At 40.4% G+C, this 17,460-nt stretch overlaps 2 protein-coding genes across 7 annotated transcripts in view; one reads left to right on the top strand and one right to left on the bottom strand.

The window, feature by feature from the left end:
- The window catches only part of SCRN1 (secernin 1), a 32,002-nt gene extending 26,327 nt beyond the window's left edge, over positions 1-5,675 (top strand). For both annotated transcript variants that reach the window (XM_048950730.1, XM_048950731.1), the window contains exons 7-9: positions 3,352-3,532; positions 4,943-5,102; positions 5,368-5,675. In XM_048950730.1, the coding sequence (XP_048806687.1) occupies positions 3,352-3,532; positions 4,943-5,101 (340 nt within the window). In that variant the 3' untranslated portion in view covers position 5,102; positions 5,368-5,675. The remainder of the gene's footprint in view (positions 1-3,351; positions 3,533-4,942; positions 5,103-5,367) is intronic.
- Positions 5,676-7,501: 1,826 nt separating this feature from the next.
- The window catches only part of WIPF3 (WAS/WASL interacting protein family member 3), a 37,295-nt gene continuing 27,336 nt past the window's right edge, over positions 7,502-17,460 (bottom strand). For all 5 annotated transcript variants that reach the window (XM_048950724.1, XM_048950727.1, XM_048950728.1 and 2 more), the window contains 6 exons: positions 16,213-16,345; positions 15,035-15,163; positions 12,964-13,704; positions 11,844-11,990; positions 11,106-11,207; positions 7,502-10,638 (listed from right to left, as the gene is read on the bottom strand). In XM_048950724.1, coding sequence (XP_048806681.1) covers positions 10,598-10,638; positions 11,106-11,207; positions 11,844-11,990; positions 12,964-13,704; positions 15,035-15,163; positions 16,213-16,345 — 1,293 coding nt within the window. In that variant the 3' untranslated portion in view covers positions 7,502-10,597. The remainder of the gene's footprint in view (positions 10,639-11,105; positions 11,208-11,843; positions 11,991-12,963; positions 13,705-15,034; positions 15,164-16,212; positions 16,346-17,460) is intronic.

The raw sequence follows: 17,460 nt of genomic DNA, 5'->3' as shown, positions 1-17,460 counted from the left end.
AATGCAGAGTTATTTCCTTCACTTACAGAACAGGTGAGATGTGTGCTGCCTTTTCTGTATTAGCAGAGCTTCCATTGACTGGAACATTTCCTGCTGCTGAAGGGGCTCTTTCCTGTCTTCCCTACCAGTCATCTGAGGTTGGAAGAGGAAGGGATGTAATGAGAGGAGCACCGGGTCAAGAGATGATAACAGAGAGGCTAATAACACAACTTCCAGGCTAGGCAGGCAGGATTGGAAAGATATTGCAGTGTTACAACTCAGCTTGGACTGCACACAACTGGGACCGATGAATGCTCTCTAGGGACACAGATTTTTTTTGTGGAGGATGTTGAAAGATAAGCTATTATTATATAGCCTTCAATTAACAGAGTCTGTAGGGGACTCTTCAATTTTAAAGCCTTCCTTGTGAAGATGAAGAGAAACATCCCTATACCAGACTGCAGCATGATACTTCTTTCTCTGGCTGTTCTTTCTGTTTCAAAAGAAATTATTTATGAATAGACCTGTGCATTATTTCACATTGAAAGATTTCTAGGATGGGAGGAGGGAAGAAGTAGTAAGTATTTATGGATAGCAGCTATTGGGAACCATGAGCAGCCTTCTGACAAGACAGAATTGCAGTGATTCCTCTCAAATCCTCTCAAACACCCTGCCCATCACCTACTATATTCTCATTCTGGTTTCTGGTCAGATTTTGGAATTTATTGATAAAGCTTTCCTGAACATAGAATAAGAAGAAATTTTGAGTAGAGAGTGAAAAATAAAAGGTTTGGTGCATTTCACCCTGTTAGCCTATAGATAACTTTGCATGTGAATTGATATTTCAGCTTGTTTAGTGGGCTGTCTTTGGTGATCAGATCAGATACGCGGTGGAAGCAAGGCCTTTTAGAATGACATCTTCATTATTAAACAGATCCAAGAAAAGAATTTTTTTTTCCTCAAGGTATTGACGAGCATCTAAATTACTTCATGTTTATAAACATAAATATAAACATAGTTTATAAAGCAATTAGTTTTTCTAGACTTCAATGTGTTTCATTCTTGAAGTGAAATGAAAATAACCTGGGCGGTTCTGAGTTAGAATTACTTATTTTCTGGTTAATTAATTGTACTTAACTTTTCTTCTTTTGTCAGTTTTGTCAGCATGGAGGCAGTAATACATGTAGAAAGAAAATAATAATGAAAGCTTAGTGTGCAAATAAACTCAAGCACAAGAAACAGACATCTAAGTACAGAATGCTCTTGGATTAATGTGACACTTTAATTAGCCATTTTTGACAGGCCCCTGTTAGAGGGAAGAGATGGATGTCCTTGGAAAACCTTTAGTTTGTATCTGACCTACAGACCAGCCAGTTAGGTCTCTGTGAAAAGGGTGTATTTGTGCCATCAAGTTAAAATCTGAAAATTTCATTATCTGAAAACCAGACAGCACTTTGTTAACAGCTGTTTTTCAAGTCACTTTTTGGTCACTAGGCTGTAAGTGCACCATAGTTGCTATATAAACATAGTACTAAACATAGTGCTGTTTAGGAATGTTACTGTTTAAAAAGGCAATGCAAATCTTCACATACACTTTCTAATGAATACAGTGCATGATGTTTGTATTATAGTATATGCAAATGCTTCAAGAGCATGTTCTAACCAGAAATACGATCAGTAGTCAGTCATGTCTGACAGTCCTGTGTTAATGAACTACATCTCGTTGCAAGCTTAAATGGAACCCTGCGTTAAAAGACTGGGTTTGCAGTGGTTACTAGCTAGCTGGATTCTTGTTGAGGCAGGAGGTTTGTGGGCCATTTATTGACTCTCTTGAACACATAGGTACTTTTTTCAGTTTTAAACCTAAATAGTGAAGATGGGAGTTTTTGAGATGGTATTGCATGGCATCAAAAGTGAACAGAACATATACAGCACTTGCAAGCTGCTCCCATAAAGTTGCTCCCACATATCTTCCTTATTGGAGGCTGGATTTCCATTGCTTTAAGAATGTCTTTTCTAGCTGGATGCACCTGAGAATACAAGGGAACTCGTGGGCTAGATCATTAGAGAAATAATTTATCTTCGGTTATAAACAGAATTCGCCTGGGAATCACAGATATTAAGCTGCATCACTTCAGTTATTCAGAGATTTGCCTCTTGCATTGAGGTAAAGAAGCTATAGGGAGAAATAAATGAAAATGTTGTCTTCGAACAGATGATGTTTGTTCCTGTAAGAGTGGTTAAGCATTATTGTGCTACCAAGTACTACAGAAATCATCCATGCCAAAGGCACTTTCCATCCACCTTGCATTATGCAACTCGGACGCTAAAGTTTAAGAAAACAAATTTAAGCTTGCTTACCAAAACTTGTATTTGACTTGATGCAAATTATTTGGGATTAAAATGAGCAAGGCTTCAAACAGTTTTGATGAGATTTCTTTATTTTGTAAAGAACGAGAGTCTGGCTGTTTAAAAGCAAACAAACAAAAAAACAGTTTAGAGGCCTTTCTTGCTTTCATTTATGCTCCAATGCATTTAAAAAGTGCATTATTTTAACTGTAGGTATTGAGTCAGGCCTTATGACAGTGATGGATAGAGTTGCAGCAATGAACCTGCTGAGTGCATGCAGGCAGCACTATCAGCATTTTTGCATGTCTTGCACTTCTCGCAGCTTCTCTGCGGAATGCAGGATGCTGTTTTGATGTGCATCTAAAGGGAAGGCAGTTTCTCCATGCATGTGAAAATACATACTCCTCCCAGATTCTCAGGAATTAAGATCCTATTTCTTTTATTTCTCCTCTCACTGAAGTCAGATCCAAATTAAGCATTGAAATTGCTTATGATGTGTCACAGTATGGGTAGCCATGTCTTTTTTTTTTTCCTCCTCACATAAAATTCACCAGTGCTGCTGGTCATATGCCAAGTCCTCTGATATTGAACAAGCTGTGTAATTGTCCATGCTACACATGGACACAAATCACACACACATCTGCATTTGTGTGATTTTAATGGAAATACTGTGTGGGGAGATGAGAGATGGCAGTGTGAACAGAGGAGAACAAGCTGATGTGGAACTGAATGCTGAGATTTTTTTTAACAACTCAATACTACTTTTCTTAAGTAACAACAGAATTGGTGAGAAGGAGACCAGTGAAAGCTGTAGGTAAACCCAGCGAATGAAGTCGTGCAATAATTGGCAAAATTTGCTTTTATTAAAGCATGGAGATTTATTTTGCTTCTGAACTGTGCCGACTCTCTAACCTAGTTTGTGGATGGTGTAGGTGAATTATCTATGCTGTGCCTGGCAAACATTTGAATGATGTATATAAAATCTGTCTGACTGCTGCAAGCAGTAACTCTCATTTCTTTCAGGTCCGTGTTTAAGCCTTTTATTTTTGTTGACGATGTAAAATTAGTACCAAAAGTACAGTCCCCTTCTTTTGGAGATGATGATCCTGCTAAAAAGATACCTCGATTCCAGGAGAAACCTGATCGCAGGCACGAATTGTACAAGGCACATGAATGGGCCCGGTCTCTCCTTGAGAGTGATCAGGTAAGAGCTGTGGGACCTGGAAACTGTTATAATCTTATATAGATTTCCTTAAAGCTATCTGTTGATGACTTACTTTGAGTTAGAGCACCATACAAGGTTTATGCTCCACTCTCATCCTTTCTTGAAAACATTCAAGTCTGAATTTAAAATCCTAGCTATCTTTGTATTGTATAGTGATGTCTAGGTATATAGAGAGAGGGAAGAAAACAGTGGGATCACCAGGGCCTCCCAGTCATGGTGGTATTGGTATTTCAGGCAGTTTGTGCAGACCCGCAATGTCATGCTGTACTTTCACAGAGGACTTGCTTTTCTGCAGTTCTCCTCAGGTCAGAGTCTTGCTAAGATCATTACAGCATTCAAACTTGCTCATTAGGGATTAAGGTACCTATGGTAACCTCTGCTAGTACAAACTCTATTTAAATGCAGTTTTGGCTAGGTGTGGTTTTAATCCCTTGGAATGGTTTAGTTAAAAGCTGTGGCCTCTGTGGTAACACTGACTCAGTATACTGCTGCTTTCCATAACATTCATTGAAGTCTGTTCTGTGAGATGCTGATTTAGTGAAGACTTAGAAGCAGCGCATTAGTAAGTTTTTATTAAAATAAGAAGTCCCACAGTGTGGCACCAAAAGTTCCATTAAGAAGAAAATGAACTTTTAGCCACATTCATGGTAAAATAACTGACTACCTGAAAGCTTAAAGCTTAGCTTAGGTGCACTGTTTTTCTGTACAAATGGCAGTATAAATCCTGGAAACCCTCACTCATGCTAAGCCATTTTTGTTTCTGGAATTCAATTTTGAAAGCTGCAAGCAAAAACAAACGGCATGCTTCCATTAAGTATAAATCAATGAATAAGAGACTTTAAGCAACATCTGGATAAAACAAAATGACACCATTAGGAGTGAATTTTCTGCCAAGAAACATATAGAGAAGTAACCCAGAATGATGCAGACAGCCTGGACTCTCACTGCTGTTACGTTGTGCATCATTTCAGATGTAGCCATTGTCTTGCAGGTGATGATGTGGGGGATAAACAGTCATCTGTATAATGCTCAGGGTTTCTAGTCTTCTCATACAGATTTGTTCACTGGTTTTCAGGCATAAGAAGCTGCTTTACATCTTTCTCACACAATATACCTTTTTCCTCTATCTATCTTTCACTTCATCTACCTGCTATGCTTTAAACTTAGCAACTGTTTTTTGGTTATTACTCATAAAACATCAAGTATCCAGCACTGTTCCTTTTAGCCTATGACCATCCAAAAAAGCTATTAATAGAAATAGTGTATATTTTAATCAGGCTTTCTTATTTTGAAAGGTACTTGAAAAGATCTCTGCAGCAGAAGAGAATGGGTAATACTTGAATGAGCTGGTTTACTGCTTAATTCAGTTTGGTCATTTTATGCTTTTAGGAGAAGGGCCAGAAACTGATGAGCATTATGTTAGACCTTGAGAAGCAAGGCTTAGAAGCAATGGAAGATATCCTTACTCGTACCGAGATTCTGGATCCTGCTGAAGTAGTAGATCTTTTCTATGACTGTGTTGACACAGAACTAAAGTTCTTCAAATGAAGTAAGCAAGCACTTTAATTCTTTAGATACTGGTACCAGCTGTCAGTGAATGTGAAATGTTGGATCCAATTCTGACCATCCTCTTTCACGTGAAGTTGAGTTTCAAAATCAGGTCCAAAGCTACCTTTCCACTTCAGTGCATCTAGTTGTCTCAAAATTGACTCTTTGCTCTGTATTGAAGTGCAAGCATTTATATTTATATTTACATTTTTCTCAGTTTCCCTGTTGCTTGGAATGGATTTTAAACCAATTTTATCTCGTTTCAGCTACAGTGGCTACTGTTAGCCTTTTCACAGGAAGACTGCAAAGTTCTTCAAGCCTTGAAAGAAAGTCTTCACACTTATGAATTTGCAGGAAAGACATTTCTAGAGGGAAAAAAATGTTACCTGCTAGCTATATCTGGTTAACAAATTGCTTTCCTTTGTCCAATCTTGTGGTGTTCCTGTTTGTGTATGTATATAGTGAAAGGAGAAAATCACTGACTGGTCCGATTACTGTGTGCATGCTGGCTAATTTAGTACAGAATGTTTAAAAATGTATGCTGGGCAACAAATTAAAGCAAAGATTAACTTCATCAGGATAACTACCATACTGTCATTGAAAGCAATCTGTTTTTTTTTTCTCTGGTGCTCAGGTCTAGGCTTGCAGCAAAGCTGCCTTGCATTTTTGTCTTTTTGCTAATTCATGCAAAGAATAATAGAGTTGAAATCCCAGTTTTGAGGGGGCAGGAAGGTAAGTCCTGTTTCTTGGCCTTGCTGTACCAGTCTCATTTTGGCAGATCTGGTTACAATGACTTAGCATCTCACATTATGCCTGCACAAATGGTCAGAATTAGGTCCCCCAGGATAAGTTTTGTCTTCATCTGCTACCTTGGTGTTTGTAATGCACCTGGCTAATACCCTAGTGCTGAGTACTGCAGTGCAGCCAGGCTGAATGCCAAAGACATCTGAACATAACTTGTTGACTCTTAAGACAGTTAATAAAACAATGTACTTATATACAAGCTATAAATTTGGAATATTTTGAGGGAATAGATGCTGGACATTCATCATAACTATTTTCCCTCCAGGCCTTTGTAATGCTGAACAGTTACTGGTGATGTCAGTGATGTACATACATGGCTGATGAATCCAGTAAGTACCAGTGAGTTACTACTGGTGGGTCTGACTAAGCTTAGAAATGGTTGTGTTATGCTTCTTTATACGACAGACCTTGCTTTTTGTGTATTTTCTTTTGGAAGTCAGATGAGGGGAATACTTTTACGAATTAAACTAGTAAACACTGCTTTCCATGTCATATTAAAACAGCTGTTTTAACAGGAGGGATAGACAAGAAGACATTTTTAATAAATGGACATTAGCATTTGGAGATATAATCCTTCATTGTTCAGGGAAGGGATAGTGATGAATCGCAGACTTTTGTATTGAGGAAATGAAAGCTACTTAGAAGGCAGCAGTACCTCAAATTGAAACTAAAATTAGGGAAATTGCAATATTGGCACACTGGCTTGTCAGATTTTTAACTTTTTTTAATGAATTTGTTCCATCAGCCTCGTTACCTTGATATTGCCTTATACAACAGATGAGAATCGGAAAAGAAAACATACCTAATCACCTTCCTATTCACACTGTATTCCTCTGAGAGGCTCTGCCATGGGAACAGCTCTACCCGGATAGATCTTTCTCCTTTATTTCAGCTCCTGTGCCCTGGTATTATAAAAATGATAAAGGGCATAAAGGGGAACGAAGAAAGAGCCAAGTAAGCCTAAAATTTAATTTCTTTCTTCCTGGCCAGAATAGTGACAGCAAGAAGCACGCTTCATTCTCTCCTATCAAAATAGACTTAACACTCACCAACTGAACTTCAAAGCTGCTTCTACAGCTGTTGCTTGCAGAGCACTGTGTCCTGAAAGGTAAAGTTGGATATTGGTGAAGAAGGGGAGACTAGTGATAAAATGCTTGTCCCAGCTAGATGGCAGAGAGGCAAGATAGTGTTCCTGCTAAAAAAAAAGTGATACATATTTGCCCTTTTGAAGGATCACACATCTGCAATTATCCTGTGGGAAACTATGTACTTACTGCAAATTGTTTTTACGACAGAACTCATCATTTTGAGCGCAGTGATCTAGGCAGTGTTTGTAATAGCTGAAGCAAAAGGAAGATAGGTAGTGAATTACAAACAAACAAGTGTCTACAGTGCTTGGTTACAGTCACTTAGAGAAAACTAAACCACCTTCCAGTGGTTCTGAGCGCAAACATGGCCTAGAACAGTACAAGGGCATAGTGGTGCTGGCCTGAGTCATTCTTTGTATCCAAGTGCTAGGAATTACTGAAGTGTTAATAGATCTTGAACAACAAGGATTTAATATGTATTAAATAACACTGCATCACCACTTAAAAATATGTGCAAGCTTTTCAGTTTAATTTCTATAAGATGTATCTTTTAAAAACACTCCTAATCATAATAAAAACAGGAATAACATTGGTCTTCCATTAGATATTTTATGGCATGTGGTCTGAGCTATATATAGCTTTCAAATATTTATGAAGATACTTATTGCAGAGTTGAACACGAGTTCCAAAACATGAAAATCAGCAGTACATCAATTTTTAATAATAGAGCAAAATATTCTTTAATACAGTATTGAACTTATTTTCCAGTTGTTTGAGAAGCAGTGCTGACCCCTGCTTATTACTACATCCATGCATATTTATTAGTAACTATAATACTGGTAACAGAAAGCGTTGGTCAAAGCATTGCTAATTTTTCTTCTTTTGACATGAAGAACAAGGTATCGTAGAAGACTAATGATGCTTCTTTGGAGTCCTACAGGCAGATGTTTAAATGCTTCTTACCCTTACAGCACCTGCACACGGTAAGCATGCATGTATATATGGATGAGGTGCTGTGAGATATTGTTTAGTAGCTTAGGGTAGTAATGGTGATAGGAGGACAGTTGGACTAGATGATCTTGTAGGGCCTTTCCAACCTTGTGATTCTATGATTCTATGAATAGGAGTCATAGCATAACTGAGCTGTTACAAGAACTAACAGAAAAGCAGAGATATCTAAGGGTGTAGTTACCTGTCTTTTCTAAATACTGTTGTCCAAAGGAATAGCCATGGGGAAGGATCTCCACCTACCATTTATAATATTTTTAACAGCTGCCGGTGTAAAATGTGGTATTTCTAGAAATAAATCATAAAATAACCATAAATAACCTAGCTGTTAAATGGGAATAGCAGGAGACTATACTCTCTGGGAAGCCCAGTTCTAGTACTGTCACCCCAGAAGTAGTTCTTTCTCATATTCACATGGAAATTCCTTTATTCTACTGTGTGCTTGCTGCCCCTTGTCCTATCGCTGGACACCAGCAAAAAGAGCCTGGCTCCATCCTCTTGACATCTGCTTTTTAGGGATTTATAAGCATTGGTAAGATCCCCTTTCAGTCTTCTTTCTCTAGGCTGTGAATAGTCCCAGCTCTCAGACTTTTCTAACAAGGGAGATGCTCTAAGCCTCTCATCATCTTTGCAGTCCTCCGCTGGACTCTCTCCCAGAAGTTCCCTGTCTTTCTTGAACTGAGGAGCCTGGATCTGGACACAGTACTCCAGATGTGGCTTCACCTGGGCAGAGTAGAGGGAGAGAAGAACCTCTCAGCCTGTTGGCCACACTTTTTAATGTATCCCACGATACCACTGACCACCTGGGCCACACGGCACACTATGGCACATGGCCAACCTGTTGTCTACCAGAAAAAGTAAGTCCTTTTTGGTAGAGCTCCTTTCCAGCAGCTTAGCCTCTAACCTGTACTGATGCATATGGTTATTCCTCCTCAGGTGTAGGACTCTACACTTCCTCTGGTTGAACCCCATCAGGTTCCCCTCTGCCCAACTCCAGCCTCTTGAGGTATTACTGAATGGCAGCACAGCCTTCTGATGTCAGTCATTCCTCCCACTGTCATATCATTAGTAACCATTCTGAGGGTGCACTCTATCCCTTCATCCAGCTCATTAATGAAGGTGTTGAACACGACCTGGGGAGCACCACCAGTTACAGGCCTCCAACTAGACTCTGCGCTGCTGATAACAACTCTCTGAGCTCTGCCAGTCTGCTGGTTCTCAGTTTACCTCACTGTCCAATCTTCTATCCCACGCTTCCTAAACTTAACTATGGGAATGTTATGTGAAGCAGAGTCAAAAGCCTTCCTGAAGTCAAGGGAGACAATATCCACTGCTCTCCCCTCATCTACCCACTCAGTCATGTCATCATAGAAGGCTACCAGGTTGGTCAAACTTGATTTCCCTTCGGTGAATCCATGTTGACTACTCCTGATAAAAGACAGAAGACTTCTGATAGAAGAGATAGAATAGATAGATGGCTTCTACTGCCAGAAGAGATGCTCCAGTCCCTTCATCATCTCGGTGGCTCTATGCTTGACTCTCTCCAGTATGTCCATGTCTCTTTTGTTCAGGGGAGCCCAGCACTGGGCACAACACTCCAGATAAGCCTTCAGTGGTGCTGAGTAGAGAGGAGTGATCACTTCCCACAAGCTGGTGGCGGCTCTTCCTAATACAGTGAAATGCTGCATTTGTGTAATTCCTGCTGGAAGCAGACACTGTGTGATCTGAAGGTCAGTGAACCAAACAAACATCTCACTACAGGCTGCATATTAAAGGCAGGAGCTCAAGTCTTATCCCTGGCTGCCTTGCTTTTTTTTTTCAACCAATTCATTTAACAGGAATCACAATCTTAGGGACTCCTTATTCTATATGGTGTGCTTCCTCTTTCTTTAACCATTTTGGAAAAGTTCTGTCATCTTTGTCAGGTCTGTGGCAACCCTACCAGCTGGGTTTCTTCAGATATGTTTGCCATCCTATAGGGATCTGTAATTAATAAGAGGTAGCTCAGCAGCTACCAAAACCCCTGATTTCCTTTCTCTTCATGCTTGATGAGGATTATTATGGGCCTTTCTTTTCTTGAAAGTGCCATTCTGTTGCAATCTGAACACAAGTAGAACAGAAGAAGTGAAAAAGCATACAAAAAAACTAAACGTGTCATGTTAGCTTCTGATAGCTCACGGAAAAATGTCTGAATAATAACTGAAGGATTACTAAAATATTTAAAAATGAAGATGGAAGAGGAAAAATGAACTACAGGCACATCATGCAAAAAGTATTCTTTGAGGTAACATATCAACTTGATAAGAATTGTCTGAACACTACAAAGATTTTAAATTTTATGCTTCTTCATTTAAAAAATATCCACATATATACAATATTTAAAAGCCTATGCTAACACTTTTGTGGTGTGTATGCCACAAAGTACTTCCAAAAGTATCATTTACATCTCTCTTTCAGCTTATAAAAATGTTAACATTGCAGCACTTGCAATCCAAATGTGATTTCTATCGCTGTAATGGGGACCCTTCAGTTCTGTATATTATCTTGATGTTCTCCATTCTTTAATACCAGTCCAGAAAGGATCAGATGATTCTTCTCATCTCACGTGTGTTCTTAATGGTGGATTTTTAGAGGGATCTGTAAATACGTAGGACAGGTTAATTCAGAGGAGATAGATACATATTTTGGGAATACATTTTGGATGTAGTTCTACAGCAGTTTAAACAACCTATGTTGTGTTTATCATCTGTTGTTAAACAGATACGTATTGCTCTGTAGGCCTTCCGATGCAAAAAGTGTTAAATACAGATGATGATTTAGACAGACTTAATTTCTATTTGCTCCACAAATGCGTAAGTCTGGAGAACACAAACTGCATGTCTACCCACATAATTTTATTTTTTTTGCTACTAAGTCTTTACAGTAATTAAGTGCTTTTCATTATATCTTTGGTCTCTATTACCACTGTAACAAATCTCAGTCCTATCTGTTCAATGCTTACAGTCCAGCTTTTCAAAGTACAGCTGGTTTCTGTTCATTATTTTCTCTCACCCTATTTAATGCTCTTGGATAACTATATGACATTCCCATGTTTACACACTTACCTCTAGGTATCTTGCTGGGATATATTTTCTGAAATGGCTTGAATTCATCAGGTGGGGGGAAATCCTCCACAGAATGGAAAGTAAATTTAGATTCAAAGTCATCTAGGAAGTTTCAGGGAAACAAACATTAGTTACTGTTAGAGATTTAAATAAATAAATAAATAAAAATTGCCACTATTGATTTCAAATGCAGACTGGTTTTCCCTGGAATAGATAGTGGCTTACTCCAAATAAGAAGTCTTGAGCCAGTTTGTGAGCCATACAAATTTTTTAGCTTAATTGCAAACACTGCTAGAAACTGAAGTTAAGCTTCTGGCTGCCTTTGCAGTTTTCTGCACTGATGATGTGGTGGTAACAGATGTATTCCTCCGTGGTTTTAGCAAGAATGAATGGCCAATTCATCAGACCACAAAAGTAGCGTTTAGCAGGCTTTGCTGCATAGGATTAAAGCTACAAAATGTCTGTGAACTGTTTCAAAGAAAAATAATGTAAGCACAGTAGCAAATTCTCAAAATCTCAAATAATTTTGCAGGTAGTTCCTGAGTTTGTCTATTGAATTGTTCAAAACCTTTGTGGAAAAAAAAAACACCTTCATTTTCTCTCGGCAAAAAAAAAAATCTATTAGTCTAGTTGTACTACTATACTGTTATGAGAAAGACATGAATGAGTTTCTAAAGTCTGAGAAGCAAAGGCTTTTGTACTAAAGTCTTCAACTAAAGCTAATTTAGATGACGTTACCAATAATATGCATATTTCCATTTTTGAGTGGTGGGTAGGGGTCATGAACTGTTGCCCAGGCTGAGACTCCAGACTTGCTTGTGAGTTCAGTTGTTGGTGACCTGGCAGGTGGCTGTGGAGGAATGGCAAGCTTCCCAGCACCAGCTCCTGAAAAAGAGGAAGCAGACCAGCATATAAAAGATCATCACGAATTAATGACACTGACAGTAAGCTCTGCACAGAACTGGAGGGAGTTATAAAAAAGAGTGCAATATCTGGGACAAACATATCCAGCTGTTGTAGGTGACTACATACATCTTCTGGACACACTGTGTAAGAGAAAGGGATCCTGAGGCCTCCAAGTTAGCCACTAGATAACCAAAATGGAAACCTCAAAAGTTGAATGATCACAAGAAAAGTGTCTCTATAAAATAATGGTTCATCACACAATTCCCAAGCAGCATTAATCACTGTCACAAAGCAGCTGATCTACTGTACTCAGAGCCTTCCCATGGCTGTCAGAAAGAACCAGTAAGCTTTCTCTTGACGTCTGGCTGCTGAGATACAGAGTACAGAACATTCTCTTCAAATGTTCCATATTAAATAGCTGTCTCCATTTCACAAGTCCACACAGATCTAAACTCATTTTTTAATTATCCTCATTATATCATGTCTGAAAAAAGTTCCTCCTATCATCTGCTCAGGGAAACATTAGCCAGTATCTCCACTACCCAAGTACTCAGAGGAGCCTCATGCTCTACTTACCTTTGCTGAAAAGCAGGGGATTGCATCCATGTTTACCTTTACACATCTATGGCTGCAGCTATACTGTATTTATTCTATTCTCTCCTGTAAATTTCCCAATATAGCTCCAGTCTGCACAATTACATCAGAAGAGGGATGTTAAAAGCAGTCTGGAATTTGAGTAACTGCAAATCAGACAGATGTTACTGTCAGAAGAGCCCGAGGTCTGGCATGCTCATTACACACTATGCTAATTACATTCCTCCCACATTATGGACTTCATCCTGCTGCTACGTATACTGTACCTGCACCCCTGTGAGCTCTTCAGCCGTCAGTGCCACTTCCCTGCTGGCCAAAAGAGGTAGAAAACTTTATTTCAAACAAATGCTGCTCTCACCTGGGCCTCGGCCTGGTCTCTTCTTCCTGGTCTCCACCACTGCTGCTGGCTGAGGAAGGGGTGGGGTGGGAGGGAGAGGGAGCGACTGAATATTACTGGGTTTATGCAGATGGGACAGCAAGTGGGGAGACTTGGGGGGCAGTGGTGGGGGCACGTCACCACCACTCCCAGCACTGCTGATGGCTGGGGAGGGTGGGAAGGAGAGCCTGTTCGAGGTTGGGGGAAATGCGGGGAGTGGAGGAGGAGGGAGTGGAGGAGGAGCTGGCAGTGGTGGTGTGGGAGGTGGATAATCCCTCGCTTCTGATGGGGAGGAAGCAGCAGTGGAGAAATCGGTCGTCCTGGCTGGAAATCCACAGGGGGGTAAGGGAGGAGGAGGAGGAGGCAGTTGCGAAGCACCTACTGGTAACTTTGTGGGCTTGTCGGCCTGGGGAGGGAGCGGGGGCAGAGGAACAGAGTTGGGGGATCCCCCCTTGGTAGGCCTTTCTGCCGGAGGGGGAAGAGGCGGAGGAGGAGGGAAGGTGAGGGAAGGTTTGCTGGCAGCCGGAGGTGGCGGAGGAGGCACAGGCAGGCTGGGCCGTGCGGTGCCAGCCCGGGAGGTGCTGGGAGGCTCCGGTGGGACGGCTGGCCCGGGGCTGTCGGATGGGTTTGAGGGGCTACTGCCTGCCTTTGCAGCGCTGTTCGGTGGGGCTGCGGCCTTGGGAGCCACTGCCCGGACTCCAGGAAGCTGCCCAGGCCTCCCTCCTGAAAAAAAGAGAGATCACACCTTACATACTGGTATTTTGTTCCATCTCATCAGACAAAACAGCACAAAAAACACTATTCATCTTCCCTCCCCAGTGGTCACTCAGAGTGATTAAATGAGTCCACTCAAAACGCCTCATATCCAACAAGTCTCCCCATGGTGCAGAGGACCTGGGAGCTGATGTGTTTTACAAGACACTACAGACTCTGCTTAGTTAAATGCTGACCTACTGAGAGGCCCTGCTCCCCTCTCTGTTCCTCAGCTTCTGCAACACAAAGCACTTGAAGGAGAAGGTGTTTTTCTGTGGTGGCAGGTGTCCTACATAGTGACACATCTGCCTGGTGCAGCCAGCTGGATGTGAATGGTCCATAAGTCTGGCGGCATTGAGGATTGGAGTGAAAGGCCCCAGAGAACACAAGCAGATTGATGCACATCCACCTGCATCCTTAAGTACTTGCTTATGATTAAAACATTCACACCAATGTTACATAAATCTCAATCGTGGATTTTTAAAAGTGGTGCCTCAAAGGCTTTCCAGAAGATGCAGGTTCAAATGTTTTCTTTTCAACAGCAAATGCCCAAAGACATTTGACCTTACACGATTTGCCTAAGTACATGTCCAAATTTTTCTGAAACAAGATGTCCAAAAGGTATCTCATTCTGCATTCTGAGAAGTCTGGTCCTAGTTTAAGAACAACTCAAAGCAGCTACTGCAGCTTTGTGAGAAAGCCCTGTCATAACCTGTGCTGAGTATCTTGAGCTTGTCTTCCAGAAAAAAAAAACAGAACAGCTGCAGGTAGAGTCAATTGCTGTCTTTCCTTGCAAATGCCTGCTGCTATGTCCTGCCCATGCAGGCACCAGCTGCCCAGCAGCACCAGAGGTCACTGCAGCCATTCTAAAGGGCTGAAAAGAGACAAAAGCAGCAATAGGGCTCCCACTCATCCCTTGCTCCTGTCCTTGTGACGCATCAGTAACTTTCTTTTTCAGGTCAGTAAATTACCTTGCTGGATCAGAACTGTCCTTTATAAAACCCAGATGGCATAAGTCTTAAAAATTAAATTCTAAAGTAACATACAAACCTGTGACATCATAGAAATACACAGTAATGGAGAGAAGGAGGTATGACTTTTTTTTTTGCCATTTATGCTGAAGGTGATAAACAGAGTATTGAAATCTGAGGTTATCTGAGGCACAGTTATGAGTTGACATTAAGCTAATGTAAAAATATACCCATGTAAAATTCTGCAGTCTACTGAATCTATTTCTTATCCATTGTACTATCCATTGCAGTTCCCCCCAGCTGCTCTTCTGTGCAAATGAAGTCCTCACCTGGCATGTCTCTCTGGCCTGCTGGTCTGAGAACTGGAAAGCCGCCAGCAAATAAGCCTCCCAGGGGCTGCTGAGAGCCACCCTTATTAATGGCTGGGCTAACTCCATCTCTGTTACTTCCTTTGGGTTCTGTTATAGGAAGAAAAGAAAAAGTGTGACAGAAAGCCATTTCATCAATGCTCTCAGGCTGCTAAGACTGAGCAGCAATAAACACAGTCAAGACCAGACTTCTTCCTCATTCAATTGGCTCAGTAAGGACAGTTAATACAGTAATGACCATTCTTCTGACCGGTATCTTGAAGCACTGCGCCCTCTGGTGCTTTTTAATCCAACGTCAATGATGGCACCAGCAAAAAGTTGTTTTTAACTACGTACAAAGATCTTCAGATCACAGATATGTATGTAATCCTTGTTGGAGATTCTCCAACAGACCTGTCAGGAGTGACTTAGGGTTTGGCTGATCGAGCACATGAAGATCTTCATAACCTTACTTTTGTGTCTTGCCTCTTCCCCACACCATTCCCAAGATACTTTCTTCTAGCACTTTCACATTAAGATAGACAAGAAACTAATAATAAATGAAACAACTAAACAACAACAGGGTTCTGCCATTAGCAAGTTGCCTGGGAAAGGGTTCAGGTGAGAACAAACACTAAAACGAAAAGGCTCTGGCAACTGCTGTAACTTGTTAACAGTCTTTTCTCCAATTCCAAATGATGATCAGGCATGTTTTCAGCTAAAAGAGGTTAAGAAGTAAACATTCCTGTTCCAAAGGAATTAAGTTTATACATCCAGATTTTTAAAATTTATTTATTTTTGCATCTTTTGTTCTTTTTATCTAGTAAAGAACAGCTCTTCTGCTGGAGGCAGTAATTCCTGTTTAAACAATCATTTTAAAAAGAAACTCTCATGGGTTTCATCATTCCTGACTTCATTGTTTTTTTTTTCTGGAATGAGGAATGCCTGTTAAGGTGACACCCAGATTCAGCCTTATTATGAAGTATTAATAGCTGTTGATCTCAGGACAAGATGTACCTTTAGAAAATTGAGCCCTCCCCTTTCACATCCTAAAGATGTTGTCCATAGATGAACTCCAAACCCACACAGATCCTGCCCATCTGACCTCCACAAATGGGTCTTCTGCAGAGCCCACCCAAGGCCCTCCTGCAGGTACTTACTTTCAATCTGTGGTGCACTTCTGTCATTGATTTGAGTCACTTTTCTTAAGCGAGTTCCCTGCTGGATATCAGCCAACAGTGCGTTTCGTGCTTTCTGCTCATCCTTTTGCAATTTGGGCAGTTCTGAACTCACCTGTTGACGATACCAGCATTAGACAGCAGGTCCTGATAAAAATGTATGCTTAGAAAGGACGCAAATGTGACAGAAAATTTGAAATAAACCATCGCTGGCAGCTGTCATTCCAAAGCCTTTGGATTCAGCCAATCAGAAGAGCATTCGTTTGTACAGAAGGCAGCAATCCTGCAAGTTTAAATATAGCACACATCTAATATCAGTGAGGTTAACACTGTTGAAAGGAAATTAGGGGGTCATGCTTACATGAAACGTGACCCCTCACTTGGCCGCTTGGGGTCTCTGCCCCACAACTGCAGCCCCAACTGTCTTTATCTCTTTTCACTCTACTTACAATGCTTTGTAACTAAGCCTCCTTAGAACAAACACCCTTCTGTTTTAGTTGTACTGCCTTAGGGAAAAAGACTATTATTTGCATATCAAACTTATAATTGAACATGATTGTTAGCTATTAACTGATTTAGATTCTCTGTACTGGAAAATTTAAGCAGTTTAAGTAGACAATATTTACAACAATGCAATTATATTTCATTAAATTTTCTAGCCTAACTGAGGACTGTAAATGTAAAGTCAGGCTGAAGTTCAAAGTTTCAAAATAAAAACAAAACACATTTTTATTTTTTATTCTTATTTCATTAAGTTTCCTTTTATAAAAAGAAGCACATTCTGCTTAAATCTTTGGCAGTTTTGCTTTTCTGAAGCAGAGCTATTTCCAATCCTATCATGTGGTTAACAGAGCAATCTAACAGAGGGAAATCTTCATAGCAGCAACGTGCTGCATCTACTACAAACTCCCACAGGTTTCCACAGGTTATGTCTTCATAACGTGTTCAAGAAAAGTTTAGATGTTGCACTAAGGATCGTGGTTTAGTGGGGAAATATTGGTGGTAGGTGGACAGTTGGACTGGATGATCTTAGAGGTCTTTTCCAACCTTAGTGATTCTATGACTCTATGATAAACCCTAATTTTACCATCACAGGCATAATAAAGTACAACACTGTCATGTTTTAAAAAAGCCAACCACACACAACTTGGTTATTGCATTCTGAAGGCAAAACAAAAGCTTAAAAAAATGTAACCAGCTGCTAAATTATTAAAATGCTTAACTTGCTAA

The sequence above is a fragment of the Lagopus muta genome, chromosome 7 (assembly GCF_023343835.1).
Source record: "Lagopus muta isolate bLagMut1 chromosome 7, bLagMut1 primary, whole genome shotgun sequence".
NCBI lineage: Eukaryota > Metazoa > Chordata > Aves > Galliformes > Phasianidae > Lagopus > Lagopus muta.
This window is presented reverse-complemented; position numbering and strand designations above follow the sequence as displayed.